General features: G+C 42.0%; 1 protein-coding gene across 4 annotated transcripts in view; it reads right to left on the bottom strand.

Moving 5' to 3' along the window:
* Positions 1 to 2,644: 2,644 nt before the first annotated feature.
* Positions 2,645 to 21,680, bottom strand: part of ITGB6 (integrin subunit beta 6) — a 117,299-nt gene continuing 98,263 nt past the window's right edge. For all 4 annotated transcript variants that reach the window (XM_072121906.1, XM_072121907.1, XM_072121908.1 and 1 more), the window contains 6 exons: positions 18,279 to 18,687; positions 16,732 to 16,954; positions 14,393 to 14,508; positions 12,289 to 12,408; positions 7,421 to 7,584; positions 2,645 to 5,754 (listed from right to left, as the gene is read on the bottom strand). In XM_072121906.1, the coding sequence (XP_071978007.1) occupies positions 5,671 to 5,754; positions 7,421 to 7,584; positions 12,289 to 12,408; positions 14,393 to 14,508; positions 16,732 to 16,954; positions 18,279 to 18,687 (1,116 nt within the window). In that variant the 3' untranslated portion in view covers positions 2,645 to 5,670. The remainder of the gene's footprint in view (positions 5,755 to 7,420; positions 7,585 to 12,288; positions 12,409 to 14,392; positions 14,509 to 16,731; positions 16,955 to 18,278; positions 18,688 to 21,680) is intronic.

Below are 21,680 nucleotides of genomic sequence, written 5' to 3'. Positions count from 1 at the left end.
CTCCTGCTCTATAACATGTTGCCTGCAGATAGGTACACTATGTACAATCTGCTCAGCTCCTCCTGCTCTATAACATGTTGCCTGCAGATAGGTACACTATGTACAACCTGCTCATCTCTATCTGCTCTATACCATGCTGCTTGAAGTGATTATTCACAAACAAACCTGCTCTAAGAGCCGGCTCTTTCACGTGAACAGCGTGATTCGGCTCCCCTCAGTGAGCTGATGGCTCACTTAACCGCAAACCTAGTCAGCTAACCACACCCACTGTTGTGTGGAATGGGGGACTGGCTGCACTGAGGCTCCCTATAATATATTTAATGGGGAGCTGTTAAGGATCCAAATGAGCCTACACTTCTTAGTGTACAGAGCCTAATAATCCAGTGCACTAAGTGTACTTCCCATCACTAGCTCTCTGCTGCTATGTACAATCTGCTCAGCTCCTCCTGCTCTATAACATTGTGCCTGCAGATAGGACACCATGTACAATCTGCTCACCTCCTCCTGCTCTATAACATGCTGCCTGCAGATAGGACACCATGTACAATCTGCTCACCTCCTCCTGCTCTTTAACATGCTGCCTGCAGATAGGACACCATGTACAATCTGCTCACCTCCTCCTGCTCTATAACATGCTGCCTGCAGATAGGACACCATGTACAATTTGCTCAGCTCCTCCTGCTCTATAACATGCTGCCTGCAGATTGGAGAATATGTACAATCTGCTCAGCTCCTCCTGCTATATAACATGCTGCCTGCAGATAGAAACGAATGTATAATCTTTCAGATTCTCCATGTAACATATCTTTCGTTAGCTGTCATGTAAATCTTGGCATAATGTACGTAAATGACTAGAATTATGGATGCAAATAATTTGATCATTTGATACATTTGTTTGATTTATGTGAGGCTTGAATTGCTTGAAAAAGATCCAGAGTATAGACTGCAATGTTGCATCAATCAGAGAAACACAGTTTGAAAAGTAAATAAATTAACCTTTGAGCCTTTTTGCAGATTTGGCTTTGCGCCTTTACATCTGATTGGGCTGGGTTTGCACAGTGCTGCTGATAATTGCAATTAATTTAAAACATAGATTTCAGATCAGACATCATTGTGTGAATTATTTCTGTACTATGACATATCTGTGTGTATTATATCTGTACTGTGACATCACTGTGTGTATTATATCTGTACTGTGACATCACTGTGTGTATTATCCCTGTACTGTGATATCACTGTGTGTATTATCCCTGTACTGTGACATCACTGTGTGTATTATCCCTGTACTGTGACATCACTGTGTGTATTATCCCTGTACTGTGACATCACTGTGTGTATTATCTCTGTACTGTGACATCACTGTGTGTATTATATCTGTACTGTGATATCACTGTGTGTATTATACCTGCACTGTGACATCACTGTGTGTATTATCCCTGCACTGTGACATCACTGTGTGTATTATATCAGTACTGTGATATCACTGTGTGTATTATCTCTGTACTGTGACATCACTGTGTGTATTATCCCTGTACTGTGACATCACTGTGTGTATTATCCATGTACTGTGATATCACTGTGTGTATTATCCCTGTACTGTGACATCACTGTGTGTATTATCCCTGCACTGTGACATCACTGTGTGTATTATCTCTGTACTGTGACATCACTGTGTGTATTATGCCTGTACTGTGACATCACTGTGTGTATTATATCTGTACTGTGACATCACTGTGTGTATTATCCCTGTACTGTGACATCACTGTGTGTATTATCCCTGTACTGTGATATCAATGTGCATCTTATCCCTGTACTGTGACATCACGGTGTGTATTATCCCTGTACTGTGACATCACTGTGTGTATTATCCCTGTACTGTGACATCACTGTGTGTATTATCCCTGTACTGTGGCATCACTGTGTATTATCGCTGTACTGTGACATCACTGTGTGTATTATCCCTGTACTGTGACATCACTGTGTGTATTATGCCTGTACTGTGACATCACTGTGTGTATTATCCCCTGTACTGTGACATCACTGTGTGTACTATCTCTGTACTGTGGCATCACAGTGTGTATTATCCCTGTACTGTGACATCACAGTGTGTATTATCCCTGTACTGTGACATCACTGTGTGTATTATCCCCTGTACTGTGACATCACTGTGTGTACTATCTCTGTACTGTGGCATCACAGTGTGTATTATCCCTGTACTGTGACATCACTGTGTGTATTATCCCTGTACTGTGACATCACTGTGTGTATTATCCCTGTACTGTGACATCACAGTGTGTATTATCCCTGTACTGTGACATCACTGTGTGTATTATCCCTGTACTGTGACATCACTGTGTGTATTATCCCTGTACTGTGACATCACTGTCTTTATTACTTATCTACTCTGACATTGCAGTGTGGATTAAGCCTTCTACAATGTACTCTTGAAAGAGTGTTTGTATTGGGAGTTCTGTTCTGAGTTTTCCTTTGTGGTCTCATAGTTATGTGCCACATGCCCCAAAGCTGTTTAACATTTAGGCCAAGCAGAGAGCTTTAACCAGTGGATTTATTGGCTTTAAGGATTATAATATTCTTTGGTATGTTAACTTAAGCTAAAAAACACAACACAAGCAAAACAAACAAAAAAGTTTCTTAGTGTTTATTTAAAGTAAAGATATCAACAAACAGAATAGACACAATACAAAAATCAGTATCTTGACTATACAAGGTCCAGCCTCCAGTCAAAATGTAAAAAATTACACAAAATTACACAAAATTAAATCGTAACACATCTACAGTAAATGATCCACTGATCACACTAGTAAAACACAGTAGTCGGAGCTGTACAACAGTGAGTCCAGTGAAACGTCGAGCTAAGCTCTGAGGGCTCTCACTAGCATCGATACAATCCAGTCGTAGTTGTCTCTCTGTTCTTTACAGGGACTGATTACTTTGTAGATAAGACTCAGGTTGCTATTACATTGTAAATAACTGTGATGTGCTTTTAGCAGTAGCGCACCTGCAGATTTTAACCTTTGCATTGCAAAGGTTAAAAGTCATGGGTACTACTGATGCAATAAGAGACATAAAGCTGCAGTACAGGTTTCAGTTCCTGTGGATGATTATTGTAGAATCCACTGTAATGCTACTGTAACCTGTGGAAAGACAGCCAGCAGTGAATTTGACTGTGGCTCCTGCCTTAAAGGGGTTGTTCACAATTTTATTGAACATTTCCAAAAACAGAGCCACCCCTGACCATAGTTTGTGCCGGAATTGCAGCTCAGCTGTATAGAACTGAATGAAACTAAATTGCAAAACCCATGACCCATGGTCAGAAATTGAGCTGTTTTTGTCAAAAAGCAGCCGTGTTTATCAAACTCCAGACAACCCCTTTAAGGATTTATTTCAGGCACATTTATTATTTAGATGGGATTTGGAAAAATCATATCAACTATGCTGCTACTGCATAATCAAGGTTCCATGTGTTATAAACATCATGTGGAGATGGCTTAAGGCTTTGAAATTTGTGATATCCCACTGGTCTGAATGAATGGAACCAAAGTTGGTCAGTTAATAGTGACACAGGTGCTCATTTTTCTTGCTTTGGTTCCTGCAGGAGAAATCAAATGAACACTGAACACTGAAACCCAAGCTAATTCTAATTACCCTCACTGTGCAGAGGCTGCCTGCTCCGGCTACAGATGGGGGTTGCTAGCTGGTGGAGATACTTAGAGAGGGTTTATATAAAACTCTCTCTGACTAACCATCTTACTAGCCTTAAAGCAAATTTGTCACCAGGAATGTCATTTTAGCTGGTGACAGGCCCCAATAGCTTATGCTATGCTGACTTTAAAAGGCCTTTGTCAGCATTCTGAATCATTGCAGTACATTATATAACTTTATTTCACATAACCAGGCTATCTGCCAGCAACTTGTGCCAAATCCTGGGGGATTGGGGGTGCGGAGGGTTGGGCAGCTGTAGGATGCATGTGCCTTTGTTTCAGTCTCCTTATGCATTCTTCCTCTCCACCCCATCCCCCTTCCTGCTCAATGCACATGACAGGAAGTGGGGAGGGAGCTGGATGAGAGTGGAGGAGACAAACACACAGGCAAACTCAGGCAGCAGCTGACCCCCCCCCCCCCTCCCAACACTCTCTGGACTCACCACACACTGCCGGTAGGGAGCCAGGTAATGTGAATTAAACTTTTATAAAGTACTGAAATGATTCAGAATGATGACAAAGGCATTTGTAAAAGCAGCATAGAAGAGGCTACTGGAACCCGTCACCAGCTAAAACCGACATTCCTGGTGACAGGTTCGTTTTAAGACAAGCAAAAGAGGAGTTCAATAACACAAAGCTGCATGATCAGACTACACAGTTCTGTTTGTAGTCTGTAACCATGGAGACACACAGGTCGTTACGGGTACTGGCTATGCCAAAGAATAGGAAATGGTCTATTTGCATTATATTTAAGTTGTTTTTTGCGTAAATCAATTTGATAAGTTTGGTTCAGCAGATGGACATCTAATGCCTGAAACAATTGATAATATTATATCTGGTGATTTGGAAACTTGGTATATTAAACAAAGTGCTCTGTCTAGACAAAAAAAAACATAAATATCTTTATTATAAAATGCTAATTCTCTCCCTAAAACCATTGTTTAGTATTACATAAAAATTGACTGCTGTCCTCAGGAAACACCTGAATTAAATGACAGATTGTAGACCGAAATTTGGCAGTATGGTCCAGAAGCCGGAAGTGGAAGGGGTCAATATGACCTGTAATAATTCTGTAAGGCACTATCTATCTTTGTATAAGGTTATCTTTAGCTTCTATACATTATTATGAAGTCTGTTGGAGTGTATCACTCTATAGATTCGATAGAGAAGGTGCAGCACTGTTCTTCCTCTCAAATCTTACAGATCAAACCATCAATGGAAGAATGTTCATAGTCAGAAGGGAATCTGTCAGCAGTTTTGGTCATGCTGAACTGCAGACAGTGTTAGGTGTTATCCCTGGAGATGTGTAACTATACCTTTGTGTGTTGTTAATAGCGGCAACAGCAGAACAGTGACTGTAGCTTCTCCAAGTACCCTGGGGGCGTGTCCTCACACTGCTGTGCTCTTAGCTCTCTGCACAGAATCTCCCTTCAGATCTGATGCACTGCTGTAGCACTCAAATAGAAAACTGCTACTGCTTCTACTCAGAAGGGCGGGGCTATGTAGAAATTTGATGCAGATTGCACAGCAGTGTGAGGACACACCCTCAGTGAGCTATATCTGCAATATTAACCCTTATTTCACACAAAGGTACAGTATGATTACACAGGTCCCCAGGGACAATCCCTTACACTGTCCCTAACTTTGTATGGTCAAAGCTACTGGTAGACACCATCAGTGTGTCCATCCATCCCAAGTGTGTACAGTCAAAAAAAGAAGCAGCTCTATAGGGGGCGCCACATAAAATCGATATACGTCGACAAGCTCTAACACAGTGACTACCAACCAGGGCTCTTTAATTGTTCCAAAACTACAACTTCCAGCATGTCCTTCCATCAGGGACAGCTGCTCCGCCCTATTTTTTCGGGATGTCGGGAATGCCAGTGTAACACTATGGTTTTCAGTAGCAGAAATACAAGTGCATAAGTTGGCGAGGCTGAAGATGTTGTCACAGATTCCTGTTGTTATTCTGTCTGTAGGTGACATTTTTAAATGTAGTAGTAGAACCTCGGAACAGCGGGTTGGTCCCTTCCTAAAAGAGAAAAATAAACACAGGTTACAGGTTTGAGGTCCATCAGCTGTTCCCTACTGGATTCATAATAGGTGGGGGATGAAAGTAATGACACAAATCTGTCTTCATTCTTTTGCAGGCCTGTTTCTTAGGTCCCGGTTGATGAAACTAAACATTTACTGGAAGCTGCCACTATATAGAGAGTATTTGACTAACGCTATATGTAGAGGCAAGTGGTTCTCACTATATACAGTATAGGATGGTTATGGCAGTCTCTATATATAGAGGCAAGTGTAATGTCCCGCTGGACAGGTCATCACTAAATTTGTCTCTAGTTAGTCTCCTGTTGGAGAGGGTTTGGCCAGCTCTGCCATGTCACCTCTCCAACAGGAGACTAACTTGAGCCAAATTTAGTGATGACCTGTCCATTGGGACATTACACTTGCCTCTATATATAGAGATTGCCATAACCATCCTATACTGTATATAGTGAGAGTGAGAGGGTTTGGCCAGCTCTACCAGGCATCTATTCTCCTTAAGACTGAAGATCCCACGATTTTACATCTTTCCAATAATGATCCTTAGCTGCCACCTACTGCCAAAATGTAGTATTGACACCTGCATTACTATTTGCCTTCTATTGAAGGGTTAAGATGTGAGGTTTGTTGTTATGTTGCAACCTTTGTTATTGATGGTGCCCTGGAAATCCCCAAAACAGAGAATTTATAAATTATCTCTCTGTCTGGATTTCTGGGTCTGTCTCTGAGCTCCTGCTTGTAGTGATGGGAAGTCCGACTCTTCTTAGTAAGCACCGCTTACCAAGGAAAAGCCGGCTCTTCTGGCTCCTGTATAATGTAGAAAAGGAAGCCTCAGGTCAGTCAATCACCCAACTCCACACCACTTTTAATCCGATTTTATCAGGTCAAAGGGGGCGTGGTGAGCCGGTCTGGGTTAAGTGAATATGGGCTCACTTAAGGGAGGCGGCCCCTGTCGTTCTCGCGAAAAGCCTTCTATTTGTCCCAGGTCTATCGCAAATGACCCATCACTACCTGTTTGGAGATAGGACTAAGTGAGTGGGGTCATTTACTAAGGGCCCGATTCACATTTTCCTGAAGGTTATGGGGGAAGGTTATGACTGCCTCTGTAAATGTAGGGTTACCACTTTTGCAACTAAAATGTACCAGCCATAATATGGCTCTTTAATGTTCTTTGTTTAATGTTGGACTTTTTTTGGATTGGCCCTGGACTGTTGTATAGCTCCGTGTGGGTGAAGTGTGCTACATAATTCATATAGGATAATATGGAATGGCCTAGGGGGCTGTTAATCTATTAGTCGCACACATAACATTTTTGACCTTTTCTGGGATCGGCTTAAATAAAACAAATAAACAGCTTAACAGTAAAAATACTAGGATTCTAGCCATGTATCAACCCAATATATACAGTATGTGGAGGGGCCCTTGTTGTCACTGTATATAGAGGCAAGTGGTTATCACTATATATGGAGCGGTCATGATCATACAGATTGTGGGTGCAGTAGCAGTCATTGTAAAATTATTGGGGGTTTCTATTACTGGGGGTTTAACTGTTTGCTGGCCATGTCTCTGACACTGTATATCGATCCTTGGTTGTGGCATTGTATCTAAAGTCCAGCATATGATACAGATAATTATAGCCGTATACATACCGCCCAACAGGCTTTAGCCTTTTCTGCTTCAAATTTCTCAACTTCTTTACGATCGTGATATGACACCAACAACTTCCATATACACAGGAGGACAATGCCGATCAGTGCAATAGCGATGGAGACTCCAACAAGGATCATTAGGATGTTGGGTGGGGAGGGGCAATCTAAAAAAAACAAACAGAATTAAAACCATCAGGAAAAAACATAATATAATACATAGGATACATTCCCCTGTATTGGTTGTCACCCAGTTTAAGTAACTGATCTCTATAGTAACATTATACATTATGTAACCTCTTCTTTTTGCTGAATTGCACAGGAAACTCAGCAAAACCTCAGTCCTGGTCTCATTATTTGTGATTTGGTGACTCAGCCATTGATCAGCGCTCCATACCTTCATATGCAGCTGTAAATAGGTCAGATCTGTATGTGTGAATAGGGAAATCCCAGTAATAAGATCTCTGGGGTTTCCAGCTCACCAACCTCTCTGGGGTTTCCAGCTCTGGCTACAAGAATATTACATTGTCTTGTACCGAAGGCAATTAATAGAGCACAACCCCTGAAATCCCCAGGCTCTTTTGTGCTTTGGCCACTGAAATCCAGAATCATTAAAGGAAACCTACCATTTGATTTACTGCATTATGAAGGAAACATACCCTGAGAATGCTGTAGCTACACTGATGCATGATCATAAACTTGGTTAATCCCTGTGCTGAGTGGTTTTGCTGATAAAACAGATATAACATTATGATAACGAAGCTCTGTTGCTTCTATGATTGCTTAGCTTCTCCTAGCACGTGAGTTATTCACTGCAGGAGAGGATGGGGGGACTGGGGTCCTGGGTTTAAATCCCACCCAGGTCAACATCTGCAAAGAGTTTGTATGTTCTCTCCGTGTTTGCATGGGTTTCCTCCGGGTCCTCTGGTTTCCTCCCACACTCCAAAACATACTGTTAGGTTGTTTAGATTGTAAGCCCCATGGAGACAGGGACCGATTTGACATGCTTTGTGCAGCGCTGCGTAATCTTTGTGCGCTATATAAAGAATTATTATTATAATAATAAAGAATATATAAAGAATTATTATTATGTCCCCATAGTCTTACACAGAATTTGTAAAGCAGACCCTGTCCTTTTTTTTCGGGTTATTCCTAAAATGAGCACTAGATGTCGCCAGTCACTAGCTAAGTCACACTTAATACATAAATGGCTATCTGGTAACTTTCCTTGGAGCATATCCAGCACCAGACACAGATTGCGTGCTAATTTCTTACATTCTCATATGCGTCATTAAAAGCCTAGGAAAAAAAATCTAGATGAAATGACATAATGGCATTGAATAAACAGCTGGATGCATGATGGGACTATATTTCATCTAGCAATAGTTTAAAATAGCTCCGCCATTCAACATCGCAATGATGATGACTCCAATGATGAGCCAGGAATCGCGCTTTAATTTTTCAGGTTAATGTCCTGTTAAGAATAGACATATTGATGCATTTCTGATCCATCTTACTTTTCATCAGTAGATTAGATGAAACAACATAGCAGGGGACACCGTTGGGGAAGATATAATAAGCAGCTCTTAAAGGCGAGACTGAGAAAATATCTGTTTGATGGCTGGCGTCATCCTTCAGGGATATCGAAACGGTTGCACAACATTCCATGAGCTCAAAGGGTCTCATTTCGTAGCTGTAGGAATTGATCAATGCGCCATATGACACCTTCGCTTTTAGAGACAGCTGGGGAATGCTGACAAATGAACAGACCGATGATTTCTCATGGGATTTTGTGTCACAAAAAATCCGGGGAAGGACTGAGATTTACAGAAATACTTTTCAAAGTGCTTCTGGAGACAAATGCAGCTTTAGCTAGGTGCCCGATTAACGTCAAATCTATAAAGGGACAGAGGAATTATAGTATCGGATGAGATGGAAGTGTCACCCTATGGCGGTATGATATGGACGTTAGCGGGCGGATTCGTTATGTGATATGTAGTATTCACATCATGGGTGGTCTTACTGATGATGATGACTGGATACATGAACAAAACAGAATTAAAAGAAATCCATATAAATATTTAATAGGTAGTGGTTAGTGTTAATATCTACAATGGACTTGATTAGTCAGGACATAATGGGGCTTATTTACTAAGGGTCCGCAAAACGCACTTTCGTCAGATTTTCGACATTTTTGGGATTTGCGCCCCTGTGTCAGGTATTTAACTGGGGATCTTGTTGCACGTGATCAGATTTTGGCGCAACCACACGACTTTCATGCGAATCGGACCATCGGACCATCGGACAAATTCAGACTGAGCGCTGGATTTAACTTTAAAATTGTGTCGCAAGACAATGCACTTACATGCCCCGGGAAGAAGAAGGTGAACTACGCCGGACCTGAGCGGAAAAGCAACAGATGCAGGATATCGGGCGCACGATCTTAATGAATCGCGCCATAGTGCATTATCGGCGGAAGAATGCACTTCGGGTGAACTCCTCGGACAGGTAAGTAAATGTGCCCCATTGTCCCTATAATGAGTATGATTGTCACATTGTAGCCTAATGTCATGTAATTAGAGATGAGCTAATTATTCCAGATTTGTTTCACTGAAGTTTTACCAAATTTTTCCATTTGATTTAGGTCCGAATCTCTACAGTGCAAACTAATGTTACTTTAATTCTCTTGGAAGTTGGTATACAACCCTTACTAGCCCTCTACAACACAGAATAAAAAAAAAATCTTTCAGTTTTCATTAAAGCGACAATACCGGACACAGTACAGACAGACACTAACAGAAACCACCAAAGGTTCATTGAAATCAAATAACATGTTGACAGAACTGTTAGACTTCTGTTATTAGCGCATATACAAAATTCATCCAAAGCGATTCCAAAAATATTTTGATTAATTCAGCGCCTGAAAATCGCCAGTCGTACTAAACATATGAAACGATGTATTGATTCGTTCATCTATAAATGTGATAATAGAAGTATGGCGAGCTAATGGCTATGAACGGGGTACCACGTAGATAGTAAGCAATAAAGTAACCTCCCAAAAGTGAATAATTGGGATCTAGTCAGAGCTAGGTGAATTTAGCTTGTTGCAGCCCTAAAAGGGGCAGGGTTTGTGCACTAACAGCGGCAGTCTTTGAGGACTTTTCTGTGGGTATTGCTTAAACATAGCCCATTTCAACCAAAAATACATTTTGTGACCAGTCATCTTCGCCAATGGCTTAATGGAGTAATTTTAGGACCGAGATAGAGTTTATGTATATGTGGATCTATGGTCTTATCTGTGGCCTATGTGGTTTGTTAGTCAACTCATTTTTTTCAAAGATCAGCTTTCATTTTGAAATCTGCCCTAAAAATAATAAATCTGAGCTCCGATTGGTAGCTGTAGGCAACAAAACATTCTTAGGCTACCTGCAAATGAACCTGTGCATTGACAGTTTTGATAAATTGGGCCCAGTATCTGTGGGAAATCAATGGAGGGATAGCACAAAGGGCCTCATTTATCTCAGCTGTCTCATGGTAACTCTGCTGAGCATAGCAACTAGAGTTCTGCTATGAAGAGGTTATCTTGTGGAAGTAACTTATCCTCTTTCCAATACCCCTGCAATCAGGAAAATGGGGGACCAAAATTATGGGGCCCACACTTATGTAGAAGATGGGGGTCCACAGAAAGCTAGGGTTGAATGGCGGGTTAGAACTCTCACATAAGTGAATGGAGAGTAGCCACAAATGTGCCGTTAGAAGGGGAAATGCAAATCAGAGCAGAGAGGTAAGGCTACTAATATTAAAAAAAAATCCCAGACAACCCCTTTAATGCTTTTGGGGTGCAGTATTCAATCTATACCATGCCCCTGAAATATAATGTACTATTTTATCATCTCCTCATATCAGTACAGACACCTTATGGGTCCCACTAGGCCCGGATATGTCCGCACACTCTGTAGCCCCTCTAAAATGACTGTATGTTTTGGTATGTAGTAGAGGACGGCCTGTACAGTGCTGTTTTTGTGGTATTCCTCAACTTTCCTGTCAGATCTATACCTGCATACAGGCCCCATAACCAAAATATATTACTTTTAGTGTCTCCTCATTTCGGTAGAGACACACTAGGCCTGAGTAAGTTTGTACACTCTGTAGCCCCTCTAGTTACCCCTGCAGGGGTATAAAATGACTGTATGTTTTGGTATGTAGTAGAGGACGGCCTGTACAGTGCTGTTTTTGTGATATTCCTCAACTTTCCTGTCAGATCTATATCTGCATACAGGCCCCATAACCAAAATATATTACTTTTAGTGTCTCCTCATTTTGATAGAGACACACTAGGCCTGAGTAAGTTTGTACACTCTGTGGCCCCTCTAGTCACCCCTGCAGGGGTATAAAATGATTGTATGTTTTGGCATGTAGTGGAGGACAGTCTGTACAGTGCTGTTTTTGTGATATTCCTCAACTTTCCTGTCAGATCTATATCTGCATACAGGCCCCATAACCAAAATATATTACTTTTAGTGTCTCCTCATTTTAGTAGAGACACACTAGGCCTGAGTAAGTTCGTACCCTCTGTAGCCCCTCTAGTTACCCCTACAGGGGTATAAAATGACTGTATATTTTAGTATATAGTAAAGGATGGCCTGTACACTGCAGCTTTTTTGATATTTCCTGACTTTTCTGTCAGATCAATATCTGCTTACAATTGTCAACAAATACACCTCAAAAAACCCATTTGTGTTCTCCGTGTCAGCAGCAAATGAGACAAGATCTATGCGTTAAATGCTTACATTGTGTTCGCCAGAAATCATTTGTCACATTTTACCCTCCTTACATTAAAAATTCCCTGACAGACAATATTAAATGCCTACCGTTTTGGCGTATGTTATAAATGACTTTCTTTCCTTCCTCATCCGTCGCCATCCTAAATGTAATAGTACATTCATTTTCACCTTGCATGGTGCAGAAAATAGATTTATCCTCGGAGAAATCTGAAGGGAAGAGAAGAGAAAGAGACAGGACAAATAAAATGCATGACATCAAAACAACGGACTTGATGGATTGTCATGTCACGCCGAGCTCGCCAATGGTTGAGACAGAAGTCCACGGACAAAATTGCCAGAGAACGTTCAATATTTTCTTGTCTTTTCCTTGGCTTCGGGGTGGGGGGAGGAATCTCAGCCTCAGCTTAGATTATTCTTGTCTAAGTGTATAGAGCATATGTCAGTCACCATTCACCGTGTAATGTAGTCGACGGTGAGAAAATGGCTTCCCCATTCAAAGAACCTTGACTATGGTTCTTGTGAAGAGCTGGAGGCACATAATGGCCTCATTTCTGTTTAAAGGAAACAGTGTGTTCTCCGTTACTTCTGAGTTACCTGAAGACACTGGAGTACAGACAGAAATAATTCTTATATGGAAGCATTGTGGTACCCCGAGGCGGCCTCTTACTATGCATGGCTTGGCATACATTGTCACAACAGTTGGAATCAGTTAAGTTAGGAAAACAAGGAATGTCAGCTCGGTGTAATTTGACTTGCTTGAAGAAAAAAAAAAAGTTATTTATGGTTAAGTCCTCGCTGTGTAACACACCGGTCCCTTGTTGGTGGCAGCTGGGTGTTGATGGAATCCTGAATGTGAAGAGGGCAGATTCTCACCGACATTATCCCAAAATATCTTGGCATATATAATATCTGTGATGCCACTAAACAAATATATAATAGTGTACAGTATATTTCAGCGTCCCTGGAAAACCCCTTTAAGGTATGTAATTGTCACTGTAATTTAAGGGTACATCTAAAGATAGACATACCCTTAAACTACAGTGTCAATCACATATCTTAAAGAGGTTTTCCAGGAATCCTGTCATATACTGTACACCATTATATATTTGTTTGGTGGCATCACAGATATTACAGGAATCCTGGAAAACTCCATGGGCCCCGGACAGGGTTACCAAAAATGCGTAAAACCCTGCTCCAGCTCCTAATTCCCATTCATGCTGGTGTGGCCTCCTTAGTCCACTTGGGATGAAAAGTGAGGTTTGAAGAGGTCACTGATCAGCCATAGTAGGTCACATTGGTATTGGGAACTGGTAGTACAGGTGACCGGTAGACTGGTGGAAGCCAGAGAATAGTGGTTACACATTGGGGCAGATTTACTTTCCCGGTCCATTCGCGATCCAGTGGCGCGTTCTGTGCGGTGGATTCGGGTCCGGACGGGATTTATTAAGGCAGTTCCTGCTCTGAAGCTCTGAATGCCCTGAAATTCACCGGCCTATTCCTAGTGAAGGCAAGTGCAATTTTCGCGTCATTTTTTTAAAAAAAATGCTGCGTTTTTTCCGAATCCGTCAGGTTTTCGTTCGGCCACGCCCCCCGATTTCCGTCGCGTGCATGCCGGCGCCGATGCGCCAAAATCCCGGGGCAATTCAGGGAAAATCGGCACAAATCGGAAATATTCGGGTAACACGTCGGGAAACCGCGAATCGGGCCCTTAGTAAATGACCCCCATTGTTTTTTTTTTTAGCACCAAGTGGGATTTTTAGGGATTTGTGGAAATGTAAAAAAAAAAAAATTGAGAAAAGATGCTACTTAATTCTTGCTTTTTACATTTTGCAGTTGTTTAATGGACATCTACCACCAGGATCAAGGATTGTAAACCAAGCGCACTGACATACTGGTGTGTGCACCCTCCAGCAGGACCCACTCTTCTTTTAGCTTCTTATACCCTGGTTTTTACAAAAAATTATCTAATGAGGGGCTCCAGGTTCTATATGTGTTAATGAAACCTGGAACCTCTCAGGCTCATTTGCCTAATTTCTAAAGCCTTTTTTTTCTTGGAAGCTTAAAGAAGAGCAGATCCTGCCAGAGGGGGCACGCACCAGTATGTAATTGTACTTGGTTTACAATCCTTCATCCTGGTGGTAGATGTCCTTTAATAATACTGAGATGCCATGATGTGCAAATATAGGCTTACATTCTGGACTCCTGGATCCGTCCTCTTTGCTGACTGTAGCATCCATCAGGTTACATGTCTCTGCACATACCCCAGGTTGCTGCTCTCCCGAAAACAGATGGCATTCAACACAGAACCTGCGTAAAGTAACACACACAGGTCATTCATCTCCGCCTGTCACCAAGCACAATAAAAAGTGAATCTACAAGAGTCAAAAGTTCTACAGTGCACATTCCTGCGACTACTAAAATTCATTGTCCTTAAAAAAAAAAAAACCCTTGATAAATCCCCATGGCTCACTTTGCTCTGCGTCCTTCCATGTGTTTGGAGACAGACCTGCAGGCTACACAAGTCAGACAGTCCTGTATAATAAATCGGGCTTTAGTCATCTACCTGAATCTTATGCATAGTCATTTTTTAGAACTCAGATGTCACGTCTTGACTTGTGACCTTGCCCTTGTCACTGCCTGGAGGCTCTGAATTCATCACAGATGTTATTCAACTTAACACATTCATGAAAAGATCTTGTATATTAGACAGGACTGGGAATACATGAGTCCTTTCACTGACAGGACCTTAAGTCACATAAATAAGGGGGGGGTGATAAACACTACATAGCAGTGCGGAGATTTCTAAGCTTTTCATCTGCATTCCTGTGGTTATACAAAGTGCATTAACTCCAATGTCACCTCCATTACCACTGACCCCATAGATGCCATGGGCACTATTACTATGCAGTGCAAACTCTTAATAGTTGAATGGAAATCTAATCCCATAAATCCTTTTCTCACTATATCAATATATTATTTTATCAAAATCAGCATATAAACTACAGCAAATACTGTATATGGTAAAATGTCAAAATTTATAACATTTTTGTCCTGAATGCAGAGTGCAGACGGGTGAATTATAAAAGATTTCTCAAAAGAATCAATTTTGGTCCAAATCTAATTGATTCAAAGCAACGTTGCTGTAATTGTTCTGGAGATTAGTATATAGCGCCTCCTAGTCCTCTAAAACACAGGTTTTTTAATCTTGTTTTGTTATTTTTCGTCAAATGCTTTAATTAGGGTTATAATTAGGATTGCAGTTACATTTTAATCAAATAAACGAAACAAGGTGGGATCTTATTTTAGAGGACTAGAGGGAGTTATGTTTATACTTAGTAAGATTAATTTATAGAACACTTGGAGCAACATTGGTTCATCTGAAGCAAATCAGAAAAAATTCAGACTCCATTTAGTGCCGGAAAATTAGCAAATTTTATCCAAAATTTATGAATCAACTAATAAAATTGCTCATTTTTAATGCAGAGTAATCCTTAATTTTTATTAATGTGCAAATAAGAACTTTAAAGCCACATAGGTGTGGCCACAAAGGACAATGCACTCTACAAGGGCAGCGAAAATGCAGCGAAAAGTGCACTGGACCTAATTTGTTACACCCACTGTCCACATAAATGCTGATTTACATAATAAATTAATATTTCTCTTCATTATGGCGTTATATAGGCATTATGCTCTTCAATGAGTATCGCTCCAGACAATGCAGCCACTTGATGCAAGTATACATGTCATGTAGGGGTTTTCCAGGAATTCTTCTTCTGTACAAGAACTAATTTGCATAAAATTCTCACAGAGCATTGCCAGCTGGATCTCCACAAGAGGCCTTCCCCAGTGCTGAATCAACATCCAACCAAGAAAACCAGTATCATTCTCTGTACTGGTGAGGGATAATAAAATCTGCAATAACTCCTGGGTTTTGGGGTTATTATCACTAGTCATATTTGATAGATCTTTAAAGCAAATCTGCTATCAAAATCCATCATGATAAACCAAGGAAACTTACTCATAAATCCAAGCACTGAGACTGTGGTAATATTCTTATATTTGTTTTCCTTTTAAAATCAACTTTTAATATTATGTTAATGAACCTAAGGGGCTTCCGGGGGTGTTACCAGAGCCCTTCTGTATTGCAGATTCATAGGCTTTTTATGGTATGTCCCCCTACCACTGTGTGCTGAAACTTCCTCTGCTGCAGGGAGATTAAATCAGGCCAGAGGGAGGGGGAAAGACAGTGTAACAGCCTGTGAAGCTATAACATGGAGGGGCTCTGCTTTTGCCCCCTAAGGACCCTTCTGGCTTATTAACATGATTATAAAAGTTGATTTATTGGATTTCTTTCAATAAGTTTAACATTGTCTTAAAGGGCAGCTTCATTTAGGTGGAGAGTAGATGCTATGTATCAGAATACTTTATAAAATAATGCAAATCTCTGAAACATAAAATTTTTTAAAGATTCCTTTAAATACAATCACATTTTTCCAGGGTCTATTCCACTGGTCATACAGACATTAGTACCTGTGTGAGCTGCAGGGGTCACCACACGTTGGGCATTTTTCGCAGGTATCCCCAGAGACCCCTGGGTTGTTGCAGATGCACCTGCCGCATTCGCATCTCCCTCTCCCGCTACATACGGTTCCAGTTTCGGAGATACACGAGTCGATATTGGTTGTGCAGTTGCAGTATTGTCCGGTCCAGCCACTATGACAGATGCACTCTCCACAATCACAGATACCATGACCTGTAGATATGACAGGGATAGGTCACTATTACTAGTCAGCAATGTCTGCCTCTCTCTACGACTCTTGTAAAACCCCAATTACCAATGATTCCTACTAAGCTATTACTCTAAAGCCTATAGATGTGTCCACACTTACTTGTTCTCGATTAAGTGGCAACTACAATTTCTTAATAAACCAATTCAATAGAATATTATGACATGATATGAAAAAAATGATATAATGATATAAAAAAAAATAAAAAACTTAATGGGCTGCAATTCATAACACAACCACCGGGTGGCCACACATCTGCTGGATCTTGCAAAATCATGGAAAATATGCAAATATTTTGACAGGATGGGAAAAACATTGCTATTTTGTAAGGCAGGAAAGGAAAATCTACCTTTTGATTTGATGCAGTATGAACCAAACATACCTGGAGAATGCTGTAGCTACACTAGTGCAGATACACATCTTGTTTAATCCCTTAGCTGAGTGTTTTTGCTGAAAAAACTATTATAAAATTATGATAATGCGGCTCTGTTGCTCCTGTGCCTGGCTCTAGTGTTTTTCCTCTCACATTAGTTTTGCACTGCACCAGAGAATCATGTAATCACTGTGTTGGACAGGAAGAAGTAATCAATCGCTGCACCATCCCCCAGCTGCTGTGTATGAGTGATCCAGCTCAGGTTGATTAGTCCTGTCTGGACTCTTTCAGAAAATTCTGTGTAATGTGTTTATTGATGGCAGACTAAAGCAATCCAGCTTTCCCAAGGTCCTGAATGTTAGAATTGTTTTTTCAACAAAACCACTTGGATCAGGGATTGAACAAGATATGTTTCTGCATCAGTGTAGCTACAGTATTCTCAAGATAGTCTAGGTTTATAATGCATAAAAATCAAATGGTAGATTTAATTTAATAAGGAAGCCTAATGACATATTGCAGGATAAAAGCCAAACCAGCACATAGTTTGAGTAACTCCAGCACTTGCATTAAAATGGGAGTGACGGTGATACCGGAACGCTGTGCCCTGCAATATTATTGAATAGAGCGACAGGAAGCACACTATGTATGAGTATGGGACCCCCTTTTTCTTTTTGATCGCTGGGGGGTCCATGCTTGTGGTAGTCCCAGCAGTTAAACCCTCAGCGATCACCGGTAAATTGGGACTACCCCTTAAATAAAGAAAACAGGCCCACTTAAAATTTTTTATCCAAAATCATTAAAAAAATTTGGATTGTGTTTCTACAGGTCCTGATTTGCAATATTATACCATAAAAGCAATAATGTGACCAATATGGAAAAGAAGAAATTACATGTTGTCGTAATTATTTTTTGTTTACCTCCACATAGAAGTCCTCCATGCCGCACACATGAAAAGTCATCACATTCACATCGAGGTCCGTAAACCCGCCCGTATACAGAGGGGTTACATACACATTGTCCACAGAAGCACTCCCCCCGCCCGGAACATGTATCCAGTTCCTGACAGGAGCTGTTGTTGAGTGATGCTTCGTTACATTCACACCGCGCTCCTAAAAATCCCGGTTTGCACACGCAGACACCACACTCCAAGGAGCCGCCTCCCAGGCTGCACTCAGCGCTGTCCTCTTCTGCCTCTGCCGTACATGAACAGGAACACTCTGACCTAATTTCAATCTCCAAGCTGTCTTGAAGACCCACGGGCTTTATTATCACATTCCTTGCTTCTTTATCACAAGAGTTGGAGCTTATGGTCACATTGAAAGAAACCTAAATGTATAAAAAAATTATAGAGGAATATGGTACACTTGATCAATACACATTCTCTATTTATATGGTTGAACAACAATGGATATGAAAATTATGAATAAGTATCCACCACTAGGGGGAGCTCATAGAGATTTATACAGACAGTATTAAAGAAGAGCCACAGAAGAAACACAACTTTCCCTTCCTACATCCCTCATCTCCTCTGACTTTATATTACTCTTGCACTTCTTTTATTAACACTCCCACTTTACATAAGACTCTTGTGTTTTCCATTCCTGCTGCTTTCTCTTCCTTTATGTTTTGCTCTCAGTCTCATGATGTCTCAGCACAACATCACATGATAACATTATGCCCTCAGCAGCCCCTCATGTTGTGGCCCTTCACAGTGCATTCCCCCCATCTCCCCCTCATATTGTGCCCCGCATTAAATTGTGGCCCCACCTCTTCCTTTATTGTGGTCCCTCATATTGTGCTCACCCCACAATGTAGCCCCTGTCATCGTGCCTCCCCATCTTCCCCAATTATTGTGTGCCCCGCAGATTGGCCCCCTTCTTCCTCATAGTGGCCCCCTAATATTGTGGCCCTCCTTATATTGTGGCCCCCAACTACCCTTGATATTGTGGCCCATCACTTCCTCCATTCTTTGTTGCTCTGTAATAAAAAAAAGTAATAAACATCAGTTACTCGACTCTCCTCATTCCCCGCAGCAGTCCTCCCCACTTCTCTGCTGCTTCCATGTACAGCTCGGAAGCTGACAGGTGGGTTGAAGTCATATCATCGCGCCTGCCAACCTCTGCTGCACAGAGATGATGCAGAGAGCCGACTGCGCTCTGCATCATCATTGCATTAAACTCTATCTGCATCTTCCAGATGACAATAGGGACATACCTTCCACCACCCAGAGGGCGGGTGTAGACAAAGTGGCTCTAGATATAAAGCAAAATAAAAAAATGGCAGCACTCAGGTTCGGGCAATCCAGACATATCTTGCTGAAATGCTGGCCAAATGGCTGCTCCGGCAAATTGACGCCCCTATCCACTAGCCATGGCTGTGATTGACCAGGGGTCGTTCCCTCGAACCCGAACCTGACCAATGGGTTCGCTCATCTCTAGTGACCATTACAATGTTTGGAATCCTGTGGATCTAGACCCTTTCTCCAGTGAAGCTTGGAGTGCTGTGACTTTTTTTGCTTAGGTACGTAGATAAATAACCGTAAAGAAGCAGGCAGCACTTCAAAAATGAATGTGATCCATGGCAAAGATTTATTTCAAGAGTGGCAATGTTTTGGTCAAATGGGTTGACACAGTGCTGCCTTGGATTTCTAATCTCTAGATAGATAGAAAGAACAGTTGGAGGTGAATATGAGGTGGGTAGATAATAGATGGACACATATAATTTAGGAGTATAGATAAATACCGTATATACTCGAGTAAAAGCCGACCCGAGTATAAGCCGAGACCCCTAATTTTACCACCAAAAACGGGGAAAACCTATTGACTCGAGTATAAGCCGAGGGTGGAAAATGCATTGGTCACAGACCCCCCCAGTATATAGCCAACCAGCCCCCTATAGTATACAGCCAGCCCAGCTTGCCCCAGCAGTATACAGCTTGCCCCCAGTAGTATACAGCCTACCCCCAGTAGTATACAGCCTGCCCCCAGTAGTATACAGCCTGCCCCCAGTAGTATACAGCTTGCCCCCAGTACTATACAGCCTGCCCCCAGTAGTATACAGCTTGCCCCCATCAGTATACAGCCTGCCCCCATCAGTATACAGCCTGCCCCCATCAGTATACAGCCTGCCCCCAGTATTATACAGTCTGCCCCCAGTAGTATACAGCCTGCCCCCAGTAGAATACAGCTTGCCCCCAGTAGAATACAATCTGCCCCATGTAGTATACAGCTTGCTCCTAGTAGAATACAGCCTGCCCCATGTAGTATATAGCTTGCTCCTAGTAGAATACAGCCTGCCCCATGTAGTATATAGCTTGCTCCTAGTAGAATACAGCCTGCCCCATGTAGTATACAGCTTGCCCCCAGTAGTATACAGCTTGCCCCCAGTAGTATACAGCCCAGCCCAGCATTAAAAAAAAAATAAACTTATATACTCACCCTCCGGTGGCCCCGATGTGCAGCACTGCTCCCCCCATGTCCGCGCGGTTCGTCTTCAGGCTTCGACGGCCGTCTTCTTTCTTCTGCTGGGCGCCGCCATTGATCATCCCGGCAGGCGCCTAGTAGGCGCTGCTGATGTCATACTAGGCGTCGCCCTGGGGAAAAACATGGCGGCGCCCAGCAGAAGAAAGAAGACATTGCGGAAGCCTGAAGACGAACAGCGCGGACATCGGGGGAGCAGCGCTGCACATCGGGGCCACCGGAGGGTGAGTATATAAGTTTATTATTTTTTAAGTATTTTTTATTTTTATATTGACTCGTGTATAAGCCGAGGGGACGTTTTTCAGCACATTTTACACGAGTATACACTCACCGGCCACTTTATTAGGTACACCTGTCCAACTGCTCGTTAACACTTAATTTCTAATCAGCCAATCACATGGCGGCAACTCAGTGCATTTAGGCATGTAGACATGGTCAAGACAATCTCCTGCAGTTCAAACCGAGCATCAGTATGGGGAAGAAAGGTGATTTGAGTGCCTTTGAACGTGGCATGGTTGTTGGTGCCAGTAGGGCTGGTCTGAGTATTTCAGAAACTGCTGATCTACTGGGAATTTCACGCACAACCATCCCTAGAGTTTACAGAGAATGGTCCGAAAAAGAAAAAACATCCAGTGGGCAGTTCTGTGGGTGGAAATGCCTTGTTGATGCCAGAGGTCAGAGGAGAATGGGCAGACTGGTTCGAGCTGATAGAAAGGCAACAGTGACTCAAATCGCCACCCGTTACAACCAAGGTAGGCAGAAGAGCATCTCTGAACGCACAGTACGTCGAACTTTGAGGCAGATGGGCTACAGCAGCAGAAGACCACACCGGGTGCCACG

This window comes from Engystomops pustulosus, chromosome 8 (assembly GCF_040894005.1).
Source record: "Engystomops pustulosus chromosome 8, aEngPut4.maternal, whole genome shotgun sequence".
NCBI classification, from domain to species: Eukaryota; Metazoa; Chordata; class Amphibia; order Anura; family Leptodactylidae; genus Engystomops; species Engystomops pustulosus.
This window is presented reverse-complemented; position numbering and strand designations above follow the sequence as displayed.